Genomic DNA, 16,348 nt, shown 5'->3' with positions numbered 1-16,348 from the left:
CGCTTTGTTGAATGATAGACAAGGATAGCAATACCATTGCTGATCAAACACTGCCATTATAACGTGGACCTCACTATAAATCTATTTAAGTTTCTATTTCCCTATAAATCTATTTCAGATTCTACATTGTTAAAAGACGATCTGGCAACAGAGCAAAGCGAGAAAGAGATAGCGCTATCCGTTTCGTTGAATGGCAGAAAAGGATAGCAATACCATTGCTAATCAAACACTGCCATTATAACGTGGAAGCTTTTCTCACTCTCACGTAGGCCTCGTCTTTATTTTTAAAATATTGCATTGAGGCTTGGTTTCTTGGGCACTTATCAAATATAAGGAACCATTAATCTATAAGTTTAATGGCACATTATATTTATGAAGTGTCATTGAAACCAGGCTCAAATCTTTGATATTGTTCAATCGAATCATTAGTTTTGAGTGTGTGGGCAAACTTTCTTCTAAATTCATTCAAATTATGAGAATACCTTCATATAACATCCAAAATTCAAATATAGTAGCCACTTGTGTTTTTGTAACATTCTATTTTGTAATTCACTGTATGGTTTGTAGATGAACTTCAATATATTATTGTAATGAATATTTCTTCTATATTTGCTATTTGAAACGTCTTAACTCAAAAATCTACTTTGTGGAATTATTTTCTGACTGAAAATTTTGTGGAAGTGAAGAACTACATAAAGGTGCGTACAGATATATGCGCCGCGAACATGAGCAATTCACTTTTAATCAGCTGATGCCAAGCTTTTTATATCTGTATCTTACCGCTTCTGTAAAAATACAGATATAATCAGCTGATTAAAAGTGAATTGCTCATGTTCGCGGCGCGTATATCTGTACGCACCTTTACATAAACTATTTCGGACTGTGTGCTCTTATTTAAATTCTGGAGAGGAATAGCATAAGGTAATCTTATTTTTCATCTGATCATTTTAATGATGTACTTTTTGTGAGAATAAAGAATCAATTCAAACTGTGAAAATATCTACATTAAACCTTTAAAATTGAAATACAGTGACCACTTTAATCTTTCCTATGTAGCTATAACAATATTTTGTAATGTATATTGTGGGTGTGCATCACAAGTTCAAGTCTTGGGGCAAAAATGTGTCTGCATAACCTAATTGAATGAAAAAACTTGTCTAAAACTACAAAGAGTTTATCGCATCTGAGTTTGGGGCACCTTTACGCATGAGCAATTCACTTTTAATCAGCTGATGCCAAGCTTTTTATATCTGTATCTTACCGTTTCTGTAAAAATACAATTCAATTTCAATTTAATTCAATACAGATATAATCAGCTCATTAAAAGTGAATTGCTCATGTTCGCGGCGCGTATATCTGTACGCACCTTTACATAAACTATTTCGGACTGTGTGTTCTTATTCAAATTCTGGAGAGGAATAGCATAAGGTAATCTTATTTTTCATCTGATCATTTTAATGATGTACTTTTTGTGATAATGAAGAATCAATTCAAACTGTGAAAATATCTACATTAAACCCTTAAGATTGAAATACAGTGACCACTTTAATCTTTCCTATGTAGCTATAACAATATTTTGTAATGTATAATATTGTGGGTGTGCATCACAAGTTCAAGTCTTGGGGCAAAAATGTGTCTGCATAACCTAATTGAATGAAAAAAATCCTGTCTAAAACTACAAAGAGTGTATCGCATGTGAGTTTGGGGCACATATGATAGGTCTTTTTTACAAACCAATGGACTTTTTTAATCTTCCCAGTACTCTATGTGGAATAAACAGAGGAAATATCAATAAAAAATCTCTTCATTGCTTTGTCGAGTTCTCTTTGGCTTGGTAAAACATCACGTCCAATGGACTTCCCTTGCGGTATTTGTGGTTGAATATTCATTCTATCTGAACCTTTTATCTTTTCCTTTTATTCCCAACTACTTGCATCCACTTCCTGTCAATAGTTTGATCAAACTTCGCAACAACGTAGTTGAAAACTACGTAGCTATGAATTGTCTTTGATTTCCACCATATTTTCATTTTGTATTTCTTGGTTTTTATATTTAATTGTTAGTACAAAATCGGTGAATCCATCGATCGATTGAAGCAAGAATAAATTTCTCCTGCATTCATAAATCTTCTGTTTCAATTTTATTTCAATTTTCATTCTTATCTCATCAGTGACAGAACTGTTGATTTCACAAGCACAACACGATTTAAATCATGATCTTCCTCCAATTTAACACAATTTCAACGGTAGTTGGTACCACAGTTGAAATCCTCCAATAGTTATATTGACTAATTGAATTGTTGTTCAACTTCTGTGGAAAACTCGTATAATTTATAAGTGCAGTATGTATTTTCAATGTATATTAAAATCAATTAAAGTGTTGTGGGAGTGGAATAAGGTTAACAAATTAAGTTTATCATGCCTTATGTACATACCATATCATAATCCGATCAGTAACTTTCCATGCAATTAACAGGGATAATTATTCCATTCATTCATGATAGAGTGTATATAAAATTATTTATGAACCAATAATTAATGAAATTAATATTTTTTCCTTCTCCCCAGCAATCCTTTGATTTTATTTCCGCTGGAAAACCTACAGCTCTTTGCTAAGGCACCTTGCACTTTTTGAATTTTGATAATATATAATAGACAAGTACGATTCAACAGAACTGCACCGTTGAGAGTGAAATATAGAAATGGGTGAGCTTGTGCTTGCTTTATATTATTATTAAGCGTATCTATATATATATAAAAGCGAAATGGCACTCACTCACTGACTGACTGACTGACTCACTCACTCACTCACTCGCAGAACTAAATATCAATGTCATAAAAACATGAAATACCCTTCATTTTAGTTTACCCTTCATTCAAATTTAAACTTGAAAATGGCCAAATTAAGCCGAAAATAGTTGTTGAAATGTCTTAAATTTTTAAAATGTTTTACATAAAAAGGGTAATTCATGTTTTATATTGTTTTTATTAATTTCAAGTTTTATTAGTTTTAGCCCATACAAGTAAAGTGATTTTATCAATGTCTATAATTATTTAGAGACAGATATCCAAGTAAATAGATGAGAGCTTTAGCTAGCTGTTTATGGAAATCAAAATATTATATTCATTTTTTTGAGTATGACTAATATTAGCAGGGAGAACATCCCGGAAGATATAGAAGGCAGTGGCAAGGCAGAGAATCAGCAACGTTGTTCTCTAATCTTCCTCCACTGCCATTATAACGTGGATCTCAATGTTGACAGAGAACTTCCCGGATATAATATAGTGGACGAATTGAACACGTGTCAGGGGAAAAATATCATTCATCTTCCAGAACTATTCGTCATGAAGGGCTTTGAACAACTGAAGGCTGGAAGGGTAGCCTATAGTATTGAAAAGAGTGATTGTTTTATGGCTCTGTTTAATGACGTAAACAGAATGCTTTACTTACTCTACCCTCTGTAGTGGTGAATCAAGAATACTAAAATATAGACTATATATGTACTTACTGTGGGTAGATGACAAAACCATATTGAGTTATGCATATGGTTGTGTTCAAAAAAAATTAGATCTATAAGATGGTATAACTAGATTTATGTTGTATCTCTGTAAATAGCTGAGATAAAGGCCTTGCTCAAGCCTGATAGAGCATTTTCTTCCAATCCCTAAGTTCACAAATATTGATAAGTACATAAAATATCTCAACACTCTTCTACCGGTTTGTATTATAATCCAATTATCAAAAGATGGCAAAATTTGATAAGTTTATGTACTGACTGGTAGGCTATTATAAAATCTGAAAATTTAATAACCTAAATTGAAAACTACATAACCCATACAACTTTGCAAACAATTCAAGTTTGGTTAACTTGATCAATACTTGTGAATAATATCAATTAATTGTTAAAAAATATATTAAATTTCTAAATAATCGATTTTTAAGATACTTCCTATACTGTTACATTGTGATTTGAAACATTTGGCAGATGGCAAAACATGATATCTCTGACATCACTTGCAAAAATTCTCAATAGTTAATTTAAATAAATGTTTCATTCCTTGATATTTTATATTTAAATAGCCAAAGATCAGCTGATTATATTAGTGTAAAATGGGTAAGAAAAAATATGATAAATAATTTTTGCAGCTATGCCAAACTTTCAAATTGCTCTCCTGAAAAGTTTACAAATCATGACTTATCAGCTTGTGTCATCTACCCACAGCTATATAGCTATCTATATATATAAAAGCGAAATGGCACTCACTCACTCACTCACTCACTCACTCGCATAACTAAAAATCTACCGGACCAAAAATCTATATATATATAAAAGCGAAATGGCACTCACTCACTCACTCACTCACTCGCATAACTAAAAATCTACCGGACCAAAAATGTTCTTATTTGGTAGGTATGTTCAGTTGGCCCTTTAGAGGCGCACTAAGAAATCTTTTGGCAATATTTCAACTCTAAGGGTTGTTTTTAAGGGTTTAAAGTTCGTCTTTTAGCATGTATATTCTTCTTCTCCCAATCTCTTAATTAGAATTGAAATTTCCATATCATATGTTACTATAGAACTATAATCTAGATAAAGTACCTCTTCGAAACAGTTGTTAACTGGCAACTAAATTAATAATTTTGTCAGGTTGGCATTAAGTTGAGTTGATTTTGTTAGGTTGGCACCAAGTTGAAGATTTAAATGCATTTATCGCGGAAAAATTGATTGGGCACTGCTACTTCAATCCTGGGAATATTATATTACTAGCCGTCAGGCTCGCTTCGCTCGCCATATCTGTTTAGCCAGACGTTTAGTCTGGACCCCCGACTGGATTGTCCTAATATAATATGATAAAAATGAAAAATGCAGGCGAGCGAAGCGAGCCTGCTGATCTCATTCTTGGACGATCCAGTCGGGGGTCCAGGGGGCGGAGCCCTCTGGCTAGACGGATATGGCGAGCGAAGCGAGCCTGACGGCTAGTTTACTATATAGCTATATACTATTCTTGGTGATGGATGAGAAGAACTATAATGAGATACTCTTCAAAACTTCACCAGTTCTTTGAATATCATTGTTTCCCATGCATTCAATTCTGACAGTTTCAAGCGAATCACACTATAGTGAGGTCCACGTTATAATTGCAGTATTTGATTAACATATTGTTGCTATCCTTGTCTATCTTTCGACAAAGCAGATAAAGCTATCCTTTTTTAGCACCATGACATTGCCAGATCGTTTTTTAACAATGTAGAAAAATAAACATTAACAGATATTCAATCTTAATTATAAACATTCAATTGATCATTGAAAATAGTTATTCTTGGCGAATAAAATATAATTTATTATTTTCAAACAAGAATGAACAGTTATATTTCATCATAAATACTGGTATCAGCTATCCTCTATAGAAAGCAGTAGCAAGGCAGAGAATCGGTAACGCTGTTCTTCTAATGTGGACCTCACCATAGTATTCAATAGAGAGATTGCTTTATGGCTTTGTATAATGATGCAAACTTCAAACTTAATGCTTTACTTTATTTTTCCACTGTAATGATGAATAATAGAATTAGTGTGAAGCCGTGTCCACCCTGAACAAATGCTCGACATACATGTTCGGCAAACATGTTTGTTGACGAGCTCAGGGGACAAACATTTCAAAAAGTTTGGACAATCATTGTTTGTCAAACAAAAAATTACTGTTTCTCCAAACATTTTCAGTGTTTGCTGTAAAACATAAAACCTGTTCTTCCCACTTACAAATATTTTGTTTGGTGACGCGTCCACACTGGCCACGGGCAAACATTGTCAAACATATGGAATTTGCCCAAACTGTTTCAACAAACATGTTTGTCGAACATTTGTTCATTTTGGCACGTCTTAAGATTTACCTCAAACGTTTTGCACTTCTTCGAATATTGCTTATAATTCATCTAATTCCAACAGTTCCAACTTCCAAGTGACTCGTTCTTTAGTGGTGGATGAATCAATAGGAATTGAAGCTGAATGAAATAATCGTAGAAAGAATGGGAGTGCAGTTCAATTAAAAAAAAAGGATTGTGATTCTAATTGGACCATAGTGTTTTGTTGGTTTTTTGTGTAGATATTGGTGATTTTGGCTTGTGAGTTCAATTCAAACAATGATTGAGGACTCTGATTGGAGGTTAATGATTTGGTGTTTTGTTTATTGAGTTTTTGTTTGGTTTTTCCTTTGTCAGGTTTTTGTTTGGTGTTTTGTGTAGATATAGCTGATTTTGGCTTGTAAGTTCAATTCAAACAATGATTGAGGACTCTGATTGGAGGATGATGTTTCGTTTATTGGGTTTTTGTTATGTTTTTCCTTTGTCGGGGTTTTTTTTTGGTGTTTTGTGTAGATATTGGTGATTTTGGCTTGTGAGTTCAATTCAAACAATGATTGAGGACTCTGATTGGAGGATGATGTTTCGTTTATTGGGTTTTTGTTATGTTTTTCCTTTGTCGGTTTTTGTTTGGTGTTTTGTGTAGATATTGGTGATTTTGGCTTGTGATTTCAATTCAAACAATGATTGAGGACTCTGATTGGAGGATGATGTTTTGTTTAATGGGTTTTTGTTATGTTTTTCCTTTGTCGGGTTTTTGTTTGGTGTTTTAATAGTGTTTTGTGTTGTTGTGTTGTAGACATTCGACTGCAGTTGAACGAGCAGCTGCGATGCCTGGACGTGCGCATGGAGACGCAGGTGGCGGTGGTGGGGGAACTGCAGGACTTCTTCCGGCGGCGTGCAGAGGTCGAACTCGACTACAGCAAGAACCTCGACAAGCTGGCCAAGAGTCTGCAGCTCAGGCACAAGGAGCAGAAGCAAAAGTAAGCCCAACTCACTCACCTATCTTTCACTCTATTTATTCCAAGAGCCTAGAGAGTTTGATTGAAAATGTGTTGAAAGACATTACAGTTGTGTTGTCTGTGATGTTGTGGTACTTTTCCATAATGAATACACAAACTGAAATAATTGTTATCCACTTTTATGACACATTGTTTGGCTGGTGAAGCCACGAAACCAGGTTCTGTTTACATAGTATAATTATTTTTTCCTTTTCCCTTCGTCCTGGTACCCCCAGAAGAAGGGAGTTCATTACAGAAAATATAACAAACAAAAATGAAAAATACACTTATAAAAAAAATCTTACAAACAAAAAATGAAGAATAATAAACAAAGCAATTTCCTTTTCAGTGGAAAATTTCAAAAAATTATATACCAGACGAAATAATAATATATAATTATATATTATATTATATTTAGTATATGTTTGGACTCTTAAAAATCAAAATGAACTTTATTCCGAAGTGAAAAGTGTAAATTTAAAGTATTGTGTTCACTATAACCTTAGTGTCCGGTTTCCCATTAGGGAACTTTGGACTATATACGGCGAGGTGGAACTACCCTTGGGTCTCTCCACCATTGAAAGCCATACGCTAATAATTATTATATTTTATAATATAAAAGTGGTTGACAATTTCAATTTGTGTTTTCATGGTGTTGAAAGGCCATTTCAGGGTTCACTCCATGAAGAACAAAAGTTGAAAAAGAATTATTGACAAGTGGTGAATGTCTAGCTAGCTGTTCTGTTGTCAATATTTGCAGGAGCTGAATTCTCCGGGGTAGCTTACAGCATTTAACTTTGCATTTTTGTTTAATAACTATTAATCACTGTAAGTGTTTACTAACACTTTGAAAAAATTGAATCTGATTAGTAAAGATTGTTTTTAGATTTTCTGTGTAGACTACTCATTTATTTCATTTTTGTACGATTTATTAGTATCTATAAATGTGAACAACTTTGAAACGGGTTGAGATATCGATGTGCAGTTTTGGCCATTTATTTTCTCTTGAAATTCTGTATCGAAATCATGTATCTTATGACCAAAGTTCGTAGTCTGTTTACTAACGTTTTCCTATGAGACTACCTTTCCATATTAAAATAATGAAGTAGGATTCAAAATTGCGGTTCCAAGATGGCGGACCAAAATGTTTAAGCGAAAGAAAAGTTGTTTTTTGATTCGAATTGGAACCCCGATGAACCTACTGTCAAATGATTCTTATAGGAGAAAATAATATTGAGCTGTTTCCTTAATTTTCACCCACCCTGTATATAATGAAAATAATACTGTATAGTCACCATTCATCAAATATATGGGAATGGGGAAGAGAAGAATTAATTATATTATATCAATTAACTATAAAATGAAGTACTGCTCTGAGCTCAAAAGTCTCCATTATGGCGTCCCGCAAGGTTCAATATTAGGCCCTTTACTGTTTCTATGTTACATTAAGGGGTTACCTGAGGTGATCCGAGGACAGGCATCTGTTTGTCTTTATGCGGACGATGCCATCATTATTTTTACGGGTAAGACAGTTCAGGATGTGGAGAAATCATCAGCCCAGGGTCTAACAGCAATCAATAAATTTCTGAACGGCCGAAATCTCCTCCTAAATCCCAATAAGTCAGTTGTAGTCCCTTTCTCAACTAGGCAGTGCAGAAGTGTTTCAAGTCCAAACATTGTTTTAGATGATAACATTTTAGAGCATTTAACTAGCACAAAATTCCTAGGTTTGGTGATTGATGAACATTTGTCTTGGAACAAGCATGTCAATCATGTGCTGAAGAAAATATTACCAGGCCTGTTTGCTCTTAGGCTTATGACCAATGTGTGTGGGCTGAATGCTCTGAAAGCAATTTACCACGCATTGGTTCATTCCAATATAGCTTACGGCCTGTGTATCTATGGCTGCACATCGAAAAAAAACTTGGACAAAATATTAGTTCAGCAGAAAAGAGCACTGAGAATTATCATGAACATAAAAAGGAGGGACTCGGTGAAACAAATTTTTTTCAGCTAGGCATATCGACAGTCTATGGGCAATATGTTTTTGATGTCATAATGTACTTTAAAAAATTCACTGATTTAGAAAAGAGAAGTAGTATTTCACATAGATATAATACTAGATCCGGAAGAATAGTACAGAGACATAATTTAGAATTTTTCAAAATGAAGACAGCTTTCATTGGAGAGAAATATTTTAACATGCTGCCCCGAAATTTAAAATTCATAGAGGAGTTGACAATCTTTAGAGCCAAGCTGAAGAAATATCTGATAGGATTGTCCTTATATTCATCTGAAGAATTTTTACATATTTGATTGTGATGAATTTGTTATTGACTGTTTTGTGTTTTGTTATTTTATTATGTATGACGTTATTCAATGTATCTGTACATTTGTTGAATAAAAATATTTGAATTGAATTGAATTGAATTGAAGTGAATATATGAATGAATGAACTGTGGATTATTAAGTAGAAAAACCAAGAAGATTTAATTGATAGGCTGGATAAAAAAAGATAGATTCGTTGCACGTTGCAGGGTTCATTTCAGAGCTCTCATCTGATTGTGGCAAATTGAAGGGTGTACCTTCCCAGGACCCTCGCTTGATTCCCTTCAATCTTAATCCCCGTAATTCTTCTCCTGTCGCTGTATTCTTTCTTCATAGATCCAATTCAATATCCACAAATGAATAGGCTACCCTCTTCAAGCCTCTTCTTTCTTTTTGGCAAGGTATGTTGGTTCTAAAGGGAGAAGAGGCTCTTGAAAATTTAATATCTACTGTTTTTCTGATTGAGGGTTCTGTCAACTGGAAAGAGATTTTCATCACCTGGAACAATCGGCTAAAGAAGCATTGTTATAAATTAAAAAAACGTTAATTAGGCGCCATAGAATTTGTATTTTATTTTGCAATCCTCCATATTTATCTCCTTTAATTATTATTAAACGAAAATCCAAATCAAAAGCTGTAATTCACCCCGAAGACTTCTGCTACTGCAAATATTGACAACAGGGTAAACAGCTATAGAGAGGTCCACGTTATAATGACAGTATTTGATCAACTTTGGTTTTGCTATCCTTGTCTATTATCCGACAAAGCTGGTGGTACTATCCTTTTCTAGGTCCACAACGATGCCAATTATGTTTTTTACAGTGTAGAAATATAATTATTTAATGCAGAGAATTGGCATCGCTATTCTTCTATCTTTATGCACTGCCATTATAACGTGGACCTCACTATAGATGGAAATTCGATGAGCGCTACTATTCAAAAATTATTTGTCAGCCCGAGAATATCTCAGTAATTTCCATCTGTAGTTTATCTCCTATCTTGCTTTGTAGCTTCGTTATGTTATCGAAATGCTATTTCATTTTACTTTATCGCGACAGGTATAATAAAGCATATTATTCAAGGCAACCCTTGAGACCAGTCTATACCCTAAGGGTATATTATTCTGTTTAATTGCCCTTAAGCATGGAAATTGTAGCTCTGCACCACTCTTTGAATGCCTTATGTTTTCAACTCGATATCGTCAAAGCCTCATCATTTGTGAAAAATTATGGCGGTCGGACAAACTTATGTTCTCCTGACCAAAAACTACGTAACATCTTGAAGATATTGAAAAAATATAGTGTATAATGTAGAACTTATGACTCATGAGCTAGACTCATGGGCTTTATAATTATGTGGTGTGTGTATCTGCCATACGCTAAATAAAATAAATGTGAAAAATATAACTTATCTGGAGTTCTTTCTTCATCTGCCCTTACAGTTATTTTTATCTATTTTTTCAATTATTTATTCATTTAATAATAAAGAAATCAACAATTCATTGGAAACTAAATTGATTGATTGAATCTTGAAGACTAATTTTTATGTATCTAATTTTATAATAATAATATTTGAATGCGTTATGTTTTCAACTCGATTTCGTCAAAGCCTCATAATTTGTGAAAAATATAACTTATCTGAGTTCTGTTTGCATCTGCCCTTACAATAATGTTTATCTATTTATTTATTCATTTAATAATAATCCAAATAAAAAATTGGAGACTAAATTAATTGATTGGACCTTTAAAAGACTAATTTTAATATATCTAATTTCATAATAATAATAATATTTGGAAAATTACAAAGAGATTGTTCATAAAGTTTTTAGTCAAGCATGCTTTGGTTGCTATTTTTAGAATGTTGTTATCAATCAAGAAAAAAATATTTGTAAAATAAATATTTTGGATGGTAGCTCTCATCAAATTTGGCTCTCACCCTGTTGATAATATTTACAGTAGCAGAAGTCTTTGGGGTGTTTTGCATTGAACTTTGGTTTTTCCATTTAATAATAATTATTTATATATCAGCATCTGAACCAATTCAAATTTCCCATTAGTGTCTATGGGTTTTATTTTTAAATTTTTATTTCAACTCATAACAAGAACCAATTAAATTAAATCTAGTAGATTTTTCGGGTACTAGGCAACTAAACCAACTGAAGCTGCGTATACACCAACGTTATTAACAAAATGTTTATTTTTCCGTCCTTATAGATTCTATTAAATTGAACATAACTTATCATACACCTGATGAACATATGTGTTTGTCAAGTTCTTTTCAATCTAATAAAATCTACTAGGAGGGAAAATAAACATTTTATTAATAACTTTGGTCTAAATGCAGCTTTGCTAAGAACGTTCTCAAGAACCATTTATGAATACAAAGTTCATTGCACACATTTTATAAAAAATTGACTATTCTTTAGATCTCTCACTCTAGACACCCTTTACAAAGAAAACACTTTTTGGGAAATTAAATTGGTTCTGCTTATTGATAGTAATAGCACAAAGCGTTATAGAATTAAAATATACTGCGGTCAATGGTCATTAAGGCTGTGCAAAGGCTAAAAATAAATTTTCTACTCGTGATATTTTTCAAAGTTTTTCGATTTGTATATCATCAAGCTATCAAAATGAAGAAGTTTTCTCAGGAAAACATTTTTCCTCATCATTACTTTTTGAGATATGAGCGCCTAAAGTTTAAATTTTCGGGACAGAACATTTCAAATTCGGTAAGAAATAAATCCATGAGATTTATAGGATAGATTCTTCATGGTATTGTTGATCTATTAAAACCAAAATTTTCTGAAAATATCAATTTTTAAGATAGTTAATCAATTTACTAAAAATAACTTTTAGTTGAACTATTTTTGGTAAATTGAATAACTTTTTCAAAAATTGATATTTTCAGAAAATTTTTGTTTTAATAGATCAACAATACCATGAAGAATCTATCCTCTAAATCTCATGGATTTATATCTCACCGAATTTGAAATGTTCTGTCCCAAAAATTCAAACTTCAGGCGCTCATATTTCAAAAAGTAATGATCGGGGAAAAAATGTTTTCCCGAGAAAACTTTCTCATTTTGATAGCTTGATGATATACAAATCGAAAAACTTTGAAAAATATCACGAGTAGAAATTTTCATTTTAGCCTTTGCACTGCCTTGAATTATTCAAAACAAAGTATCGGAGAAAACAAAATCCAACAACGAAAGTGTTCTAATCACAGATTATAGAATGTAATTACATTCTTTAGTAATAGATTACATCCATATACTAACTTAACAGAAGGGTTAGATCTGTGATTACATTCAATACTATCTGGTTCTAATACGGACCTGTTACATACATCTACTCTGTTTCTTTCTATATTTCGGCTTCCTTGACTTAGTTGGCTGCTCTGCTCATCTGTATTGTGGTTGACGTTGATGAGGCCTTTCTCAAGCACCCACTGGTTAACCTTGCCGCTCGCTGCTTGCTTTCTCTCATCAATTTTCTCGTCTCTTGTTTATTGGTTTGTCCGCATCTATTCGATGCAGGCCACTTTTAAATAGAACCTTTCTCATCTCATTTCCTGACCCAAACGAAAATGCATCAACTCTTTCGTCTTTCATCTACCCACATTTTTCATGCAGTTCTCTCATTTTTACTACAAGCAGCGTTATCTAAGCAGAATTGTTTCTTATTCTTTTGTAGCATTCAAAGTAGAGATGAAATTAAAAAATTACTTGGGTTGGAATTGTGTCTATTCAAACTACTGTTCTTTATTCTTTCTTCATTTATACAATAAGTACATTATCAAAATGATAGGGAGAGGAAAAATAAGGTAACCTTGTGCTATTCCTCTCCCGAATTTAGATAAACACATAGTCCGAAATAGGTTGAGTCTTGTAGCTCTTCAATTCACAAAATTTTCAATCCTCAAGTAGTTCCACAAAGTACATTTTCAAATTCAGATGCTTCAAAACTATACGTAGAAGAAAATATTTCACATTATTATAACTGAAATAGGAAATATTCACATATTAAAAATATAATTTTGAAGAATTACCGAAAAAAACATACTTGATTAAAAACAAACTGTAATGTAACTAGATTCGAGAAACCAGAGTTGATAATAATTTATTCCGATTTTGTAAAAATAGAAGCTTAGCTTCTCACAGTAAATATTATAACTGAAATATTCAACATTTTGTTTGTTATCGAGAATTGGACCATTATGAAAATTAAAAGATCACTTGAATATATTTTTCCCCTTCTTATTTCATTGATACAGCTTTGCATAATTTGATAACTAACCAATGAATAGAATATTTATTTGTAGTAATTGTTATGTACTTTGCAAGACTAAATCTTATGTTATGGTACCATGATAGTCTCAATTATTTTTGTTCTCTCAACATGACAGATTATTGTAATTATTGAACAATGCTACATAAATTTTCCTTCAAAATATTCCAAACAATAGCAAATAAATCAATCAGCAGAGGCATTCTTGTCTTCCAGTCACCTGAAATAGCATGATAGTATTCAACAGGTTCTATTGTTCTAAATGAAAACTTTCAAATGGCTTGCATAAAATTTTATTTGATCTGATTTGATAATATGGTAATTAATAAACATTTTTCTTCATTTTCTTCAACTATCACTTCCAACAGTTTATTAACTCATGGGTTGCTTAAAACAATATTTTCCCACTATTTTCAGCTATTTATTGTAATATATTGTATTTTTTGGAAGAATAAATTTCAATTTCTCAATACATTATTTATAATTTTCTTATAATCTTTCTAATATAAATATTCCCATATTTTTAAACGGTGCTTTTAAATCAGGCCTTTAAAAAATATTCAATAACTTCTTCATTAGAAGCTAAGAAGTGACTGGCCTCTTTATTGGTGTGAGTTGTTGGTGCTTTTTACCATTTAAAATCTCACTTCTTTTGAATGGCCACTATTATATATTATTTCCTATTTAATTGTTCACTTTGAAAGAATCATCAGAACAAGTAATAAAGTATGTCAATACAGCATTTAATAATAATTGTTTCAAACAGATTAATTCCAAATTATGTACCAACAGAAATTAGCATGACAATATCATACGATACTCAATTTGAAACTTTATTCAATGCTGGTATAAATCAATGAATCACTACTCGAAACTTGTATGTAAATTCTCAATATTGATAGCAAAATGTTGGAATCACTGGTGGCTTTAAAATACCTTTTTTCATAAATGTTGCAATATATTAACCGATAAGGGCCGGTTGCACAAAAGCTGGTTTAAATTTTAACCGTGATTAATTCCACGAGAATCAATCAGAGAAGCCGTCTTATCAAAAAGGCTTTCTCTGATTGGTTCTTGTGAAATTAATCATGGTTAAAATCTAACCGGCTTTTGTGCAACCGCGCCAGAGTGTGTTAACTTGTTTATGTTGTTCAAAATAAATAATCGAATACGCTATTTAGCTTTGATATACGTCTTTGATAATGAAGTATACCTAATAAATACACCCAAGTGTATTTATAATAGAACTTATCAAATATAAATAGACATCCAGGTGTAAAACTTCATTCGAACTACCTATATCAAGTTTTTCCTGTGTTAGATTGTGTTGCGCTATTCTTATTTGTCAGCCTACTTTGCATAAGCCATAGGATCCATATTGCAGTAGATCCTCCATTTATGGATATGCTCGTATTTTTCTAGTCCAAGGATATTATTCGGACAATGGCCAAGCGAAATCCGTTCTAAATAAGATTCTATACTAGTTCAACTTTGAAAACTAACTAGAGAAATTAAATCTGTCCATCTATGAAATATTGCTCTCTAATAATATCATTTAGGACAATTTTCTGTGCTAAGTTATTACATGGACTTGAAATAAATCTTGTAATGTAAATCTATCCAGCTTGAATAGAATCCATTATGTAATCCAGTTTAGCCCACTGTTTGTTTATTGTGTGTGGGTTGGTCACACCTGTTTTGAATCTCCAAGAAGGCGGAACCTTAATTTATAGAAGTCATTGATTATCTCCCATTGTTTTCTATTATTCAAATTCACGGATTAGTTGAATACAGTAGCTTATTGGAGATGGTGATTGTTGTTTGGAGATGTTCGGTTGTATTCTTTCAGCTGGAGAGTAAAATTGTTTCTTGAGAAATGTTTTTTTTATTAAAGAGTAGGTTTTATAGGAACTACATGTAAAAAATCCAATATTGAAAATGCAGTTATTCATCCAAATTATAAAAAATAACTAATCATTATTCCTGGACCAAAAAACAAGTGACGAAGAAGTGTGTGATATCATAACCTCAACCTTTGGACAACATTAACTTTTTATCAAAATTTTTGGAGAGAAATAGTACAGGCTCAGCCCAGTTTTTCCTTCAATGTCATAATTATAATTATTATGATTGAAGTATTTTGTACAATAAATAAATAAATACATACAAGTATAACTTTATGACATCTAAATTAAATATTATTACAAATTACTGTAGTCATTTCACAAAATAACAAAGCAGAAATCGTTACTAGTGAAGCCTAACAATCAAAACTATTTCAACGATATTTTGATTGGCTGTCACTATTTCAAGTACAGTATTCTCATAAAGTCATATTCGAACATTTTATCCTGATATTGTTGTAATTTTCGGTAGATCAATATTAAAATTGAATTTTGGCCTCTGCCACAATAATAAAATATCTACCACAATATCAAATTCACTGAGTAGTCTGTTACTCAAGAGTTATTCAGGATTAAAGGCAATCACATTTTTAGATGAGTTTGAAATCACAGAAGTGTTTCAAGTTTAACTCTTAAGGTTGTGCAAAGGCTAAAATTAAACTTTCTACTGGTGATATTTTTCAAAGTTTTTCGATTTTTATACTATTAAGCTATCAAAATTAAAAAGTTTTCTCAGGAAAACATTTTTTTCGATCATTACTTTTTGAGATATGAGCGCCGAAAGTTTAAATTTTTGTGCCAGAAAATTTCAAGTTCGGTGAAAGATGAAACCATGAGATTTCAAGGATTCTTCATGGTATTGTATTGTTGATCTAATAAAACACAAATTTTCTGAAAAAATCAATTTTTGAGAAAGTTATTCAATTTACTATAAATAACCAAAAATAACTTTTAGTTGAATTATTTTTTG

At 32.1% G+C, this 16,348-nt stretch overlaps 1 protein-coding gene across 4 annotated transcripts in view; it reads left to right on the top strand.

The window, feature by feature from the left end:
* LOC111061543 (SLIT-ROBO Rho GTPase-activating protein 1) overlaps positions 1-16,348 on the top strand; it is a 144,997-nt gene that overhangs the window by 89,718 nt on the left and 38,931 nt on the right. For all 4 annotated transcript variants that reach the window (XM_039421934.1, XM_039421931.1, XM_039421932.1 and 1 more), the window contains exon 2: positions 6,653-6,836. In XM_039421934.1, the coding sequence (XP_039277868.1) occupies positions 6,653-6,836 (184 nt within the window). The remainder of the gene's footprint in view (positions 1-6,652; positions 6,837-16,348) is intronic.

This window comes from Nilaparvata lugens, chromosome 2 (assembly GCF_014356525.2).
Source record: "Nilaparvata lugens isolate BPH chromosome 2, ASM1435652v1, whole genome shotgun sequence".
NCBI classification, from domain to species: Eukaryota; Metazoa; Arthropoda; class Insecta; order Hemiptera; family Delphacidae; genus Nilaparvata; species Nilaparvata lugens.
This window is presented reverse-complemented; position numbering and strand designations above follow the sequence as displayed.